We start from the raw sequence: 6,005 nt of genomic DNA, 5'->3' as shown, positions 1-6,005 counted from the left end.
ATAACCTACTGTCTCTTCATATTTAGTGGGTTGTGGTGTTGATTCGACGAAGTTGAAGGACCGAAAAAAGAAGTGATGATGAAGACGTCGATATCACTAAATATGAAAAATAAATAGAAGTTGAGAAGGATGAAAGATGGGATGGTGAGGAAATATAGATATGTGGGGTCTACTAATTTTTCTAAAATATATAAAGCATAAGTACATAAACAAGAAAATTAATAAGGACACAATAGTCTTTTTAGGTAAGACAGAGATCAACTTCGTAACAAAATTAAACAATAGGGACCATCCGAGTTAAAAAAATAAATTAATTAAAAAATAAACAGTAAGGATCATCCGAGAAGATACAAATATGTATGGTCTATTAATTTTTTTAAAATATGTAAAAAATAAATACATAAATAAGAAAATTAATTAAAAAATAAATTAATAAAGGCACAATAGTCTTTTTAGGTAAAACATGGACAAAACGTGCAACAAAAATAAACACTAAGGACCATCCAAGTTAAAAAAATATGTTAGGGACCAAAAACATAAATTCCCCCAACCCACAGGGACCATTCGTGTAATTTTAATTTTTTACTTTTCGTTTTGTTCATATTTGAGTAACTATTTTTATCTAGGTAACAAATTTGTTGAGAACGTTCATATCTAGGATTTAACCTGCTATAGTAGATCATAATAGTCATATATGAACACTTTCAACAAGTTTGTTACCAACATGTGTACAAAAAAAGATAGTTACATAGATGTAAACATACCGAAAAGTTAATTACATTAATAAGTCATACTCCCTTTCAAAAAAAGCTTGGCTAAGCTTATCGGGTATCAAAACGCTATAAACTTATTAACTTACAGCGCATGTTTTTGTGTCGATGTAGGTTTAGGTTAAGGGGTATATTTGTTAAATTTTTTGAATGATGAAATAAAGAGTTTTTCATAAGAGATAAATGACTTATAAAAAATTACTTATTGAATAAAGGGTCTTTGGATTAAGAAAAAATAAGGTGCTTATTGATTATTGATTATTCGAACCACAAGTAAGGGTTTGAATATGAATCTTTAAAAATCAGCTTATTGTAGTAAGAATAAACTAAATAAATTGAATTTAATAAACATTCCCCAATTAATTATTACTTATTCCTACCACAAATATTTTTGCAAAAACTAATTATTACCGCAACAATAAACTAACACGTTATAAACTAATTTATCCAAACACTTTTTAAACTAACATTGAATTTTCCAAAAGTAATAAGTTGTTTTCTAAAAGCAACAAAGTTTTTTTTTTCTTCGCCAACCTCCCTCTCAAAGAAATTTCTCGTTTATGAAGTTTTCAGTCGGAATCTTCTTACAGTATGTGTAGAGAGTGATAGAGGGGTTCTCCCGACGTACGCCGGTGAAGTAGTTTTTCGCTTTATACTCCCAATGATATTATTACGTGGTTCATTCTCGCATAACCCATTTCAACCTTTCCCGCGTAAATCAGCAACAAATTTCCCGAAGGTAATTTCATCAGCTCTCTTAGACTTCATTAAAACCCGAATCTGTTTAAATCTGTGGAACCCATGTTAGAATTTTCGGTAAAGTATTATATTTTTCTCCAACTGATTCATAGTTTATACCGTTAATAATGACAGTGTTGCTCTAATTGCAGTATTTTTGTGGGAAATTGAGTGGATTGAGATTAGCTGCTTTTCGAACTTCTGCAAGTTTCCGAATCGTCGATCAAGAAGATGAGAAGGTCCGTGAAAGTTTTGAAACGAAGGTGGATAACAACAATTCCGGCCGAGTTTTTGCTAATCAGCAGACATACTGTTGGCTCTTAGAAGGATATACGAATTCCGGATCTCTGATAGACGCTAAGAAGCTTCATGGAAGGATCTTAAAATCAGGTTTTGACAGGGATTACGTAATTTGCAACCGTCTAGCTGATGTTTACACCTCAAAAGGAGATTTAACCGATGCATGCCAGGTAATCGATGAAATGCCTAACAGAGATGTGACTTTTTGGAATAACCTAATCTTTGGTTTAATCGGAAAGAAGTTAACTACTATAGTATTGGGTCTATTTTCAAAAATGTTGGCTGAAAACCACTCCCCTAATGAAGTAACATTTGCAAATGTTCTACGCGCTATTACAGGAGATAACTTTCATCATAGCAACATAAAACAGATCCACAACAAGATCATTCGTTATAGTTTTGGTTCAAACTACATTGTCTGCAATCCATTAATCGATCTATATGCAAAAAAGGGGTATATCAACACTGCAAAATACATCTTTCAAAGCCTGGATATGAAAGATAACGTTTCTTGGGTTGCTATGATCTCTGGATTCTCCCAAAATGGACATGAAGAAGAAAGCATTTTGTTATTTCTTGAAATGCATAATTCTGGAACTTCACCCACTCCTTACGTTTTCTCTAGTGTCATAAGCTCATGTGCAAAGATTGCATTTTTCAAACTTGGAGAACAGTTACATTCCCTTATCCATAAATGGGGTTTTTCATCCGAAACTTTTGTCTGTAATGCCCTTGTCACTTTATATTCACGCTCCAACAATTTCTCATCTGTCGAACAAATCTTTAGCAGAATGGAATATCGTGATGGAGTATCATACAACACTCTTATTTCAGGTCTTTCTAAAAAAGGATTAAATGAGAAAGCTTTAGAACTATATGAAAGAATGCAATCTGATAACTTAAAACCAGATTGTGTCACAGTTGCTAGCCTCTTAAGTGCTTGTGCTTCAATTGGAGATTATCATAAAGGAACACAACTCCATTCTTATGCTATAAAGTCAGGAATGTGTTCAGATATAATCATAGAAGGTTCTTTACTTGACCTTTATGTAAAAACTTCAGATGTGAAAACTGCTCATGAGTTCTTTAACACAACAAGAAAAGAAAATGTGGTTTTATGGAATGTGATGTTAGTTGCTTATGGACAATTAGGTGATCTTCATGAATCTTTTTGTATTTTTTCTCAAATGCAAATTTCAGGATTGAGACCTAATCAATACACGTATCCTAGTATTTTAAAGACATGTACTTTAGTTGGGGATTTGGATCTTGGAAAACAGATTCATACCCAAGTTGTGAAAACGGGTTTTCAGTTGAATGTATATGTTTGTAGTGTGCTTATTGACATGTACTCTAAGCATGGATACTTGGACACTGGTTTGAAAATTCTCAAAACCCTAAATGAAAAAGACGTTGTTTCTTGGACAGCTATGATTGCTGGATACACACAACATGATTTGTTTCTTGAAGCTTTGAATACGTTTTATGACATGATTCATGAAGGAATCCAATCAGATAACATCGGGTTTTCAAGTGCAATTACTGCATGTGCTGGAATTCAATCGATTCATCAAGGAAGTCAAATCCATGGTCAAACTGTTGTCAATGGGTATTCATCTGATCTTTCAATTGGGAACTCACTTGTTTGTTTATACGCAAGATGTGGTAGAATACATGAAGCGTATTTAGCGTTTAACAAAATTGACCTTAAAGATAACGTTTCATGGAATGGATTAGTTTCAGGGTTTTCACAAAGTGGGAATTTTGAGGAATCGTTGAAAGTTTTTTCTAAAATGAATCAACTTGGAGTTGAAATGAATATGTTTACTTATGGATCTGCTGTTAGTGCAGCTGCAAACACAACAAACATGACACAAGGGAAACAAATCCATGGAAAAATGATAAAAACAGGTTATAATTTGGAAACCGAAGCTTCAAACGTTTTGATAACTTTATATTCAAAATGTGGGAGTCTTCAAGACGCTAAACAAGAGTTTCTTGAAATTCGTAAAAAGAATGAAATCTCATGGAATGCAATGATTACAAGTTATTCACAACACGGATGTGGAAATGAAGCGATTAAACTCTTTGAAGAAATGAAATGTTACAAATTCACACCAAATTATGTAACTTTTGTTGGTGTTTTAGCAGCTTGTAGCCATGTAAGATTAGTTGAAAAAGGAATGGAGTATTTCAAATCCATGAGTGAAAATTACGGATTAACCCCTAGACCCGAACATTACGCGTGTGTTGTAGATATCCTCGGGCGGGCCGGGTATTTGACCCGAGCGATGGAGTTCATAAAGTCAATGGAAGTCAAACCGGACGCGATGACATGGCGAACGCTTTTAAGCGCGTGTACAGTTTATAAGAACAAAGAAATTGGGGAAATTGCTTCGAAGCATCTTCTTGAATTAGAGCCAGAAGATTCAGCGACTTATGTTTTGTTATCAAATATGTATGCGGTTTCTGGGAAATGGGAGGATAGAAATCGGACGAGGAAGATGATGAAAGAAAGAGGGGTGAAAAAGGTACCTGGTCAAAGCTGGATTGAGGTGAAGAACAGTGTTCATGCGTTCTTTGTTGGTGATCGATTGCATCCGAAAGCTGATGAGATTTATGATTATTTGGAGGTGATTAATAAAAGGGTTTGTGAAATTGGGTATGTGCAAGATCGATATAGTCTTTTGAATGATTTGGAGCAAGATCAGAAGGAAGCATCGAGTTGTGTGCATAGTGAGAAGTTAGCGATTACATTTGGGCTTATGAGTTTGTCAATTAGGGTTCCTATTCGTGTGATGAAAAATCTTCGTGTGTGTAATGATTGTCATAATTGGATAAAGTTTGTGTCGAAGGTTTCGAATCGGGATATTGTAGTTAGGGATTCGTATAGGTTTCATCATTTTGGGGAGGGTGTTTGTTCTTGTAATGATCATTGGTGATTTTGTTGCGTTTGAGGAAGTTGTTAAGGTAGATAATTTATATTTTTATCATTTGGGAACATTTGTTTTTTTACGGATGTTGTTCTCTTATATCAGTTGCAAAACTATCATTCAAAATTGGTGTATGTAATTATATAAGCTAGTGTTAAAGATCTTTTTCAAGTGTAATACTTAAGGCGGGTATTACTGAAAGGAAACCATAGTGTCATTAGTGCATATATTTGTTTCACAGTTTGATCTGTGCATGTCGATTTAAGCCAGGTAGTATATATCAGGGAAAATGACTTACCAGCCTACCAGGTAACTAAGGCTACCCACACCAACTACTGAGTTTCCTGTGTGGCACACAACTCACCGGTGAACACCGCCTCATGGGTCGGTTATTTGGCTGTGAAGTGGGTTGTGAAGACGGAAGAAGACATGGGTTCATTAATTTTCCCTTCACATTTTCTTTCCTTGTCTCTCCTCCTTTTTGCCTCTTCACTATCAACCCACCGTTGAACACCATTTCCACAATCCGGTCGGTTGGTTGTGGAATGGTAAAATACCTACATTGCACTGAGTTGGCGGTTTGACCTTGACGACTCCCCACAGCCTAATTGTTGATTTTGTACTCGTTTGGTTATTTTTTTTTACCTCATTTACTATTAAACTTGTTGTGGTGTTCATAGAAACCATTGAAACCGGCTATTGAAGGTTTCCGACAATTTCGTATCTCCGGCGACTCTCCGGTCATCTTCTCCGGCGAGCCTCCGACAAAAATGAGTTTTCCGGTGGACTTTTCTTAGCGATATTTCCCGACCATTAATTAAATTAATTTTGAAAATTTACATTTCCTTCCATGTTCTTAAATTATAACATGGGAGGACCCAAAGGTTATTCTATCTTCGTCTTCATGTCCTTCCATATCATATGTAACGACCGCCGATCCGGGATACACGATTAAGGCATTATAAGCAGTAATAACTTATTGATAGAAAATTATTTAGGATAAATAATCTTATCCAGAGTTGTAATGGTTGTAAAAAAGAGAGTGTACATAGGTAGAACATTTAAATCTGACTTCACATAAGGAAGTTATGATTTTTCTAAAATACAACGCAGTAGTGTGCACACTAATATCGAATTTAGGAACGGTTGATTTTCAACCTAAACAATCTACGCGAGCATTGAAGATTTCATCCATAAGAGTCCACATATATAAAGACAATCAAGAATGGAGTTCGTATAAAGGAGATACGAATTTTGCACGGAC

The 6,005-nt window shown here is 34.8% G+C and overlaps 1 protein-coding gene across 1 annotated transcript; it reads left to right on the top strand.

The window, feature by feature from the left end:
- The first annotated feature begins 1,283 nt into the window (after positions 1 to 1,283).
- Positions 1,284 to 4,823, top strand: LOC145031428 (Pentatricopeptide repeat (PPR) superfamily protein). Its single transcript, XM_078979976.1, has 2 exons — positions 1,284 to 1,509; positions 1,661 to 4,823. The coding sequence occupies exons 1-2, from the start codon at positions 1,432 to 1,434 to the stop codon at positions 4,748 to 4,750; spliced, it is 3,168 nt and encodes a 1,055-aa protein (XP_078836102.1). The 5' UTR covers positions 1,284 to 1,431; the 3' UTR covers positions 4,751 to 4,823.
- Positions 4,824 to 6,005: the final 1,182 nt, after the last annotated feature.

This window comes from Lactuca saligna, chromosome 2, assembly GCF_052625555.1.
Source record: "Lactuca saligna cultivar CGN05327 chromosome 2, ASM5262555v1, whole genome shotgun sequence".
NCBI lineage: Eukaryota > Viridiplantae > Streptophyta > Magnoliopsida > Asterales > Asteraceae > Lactuca > Lactuca saligna.
This window is presented reverse-complemented; position numbering and strand designations above follow the sequence as displayed.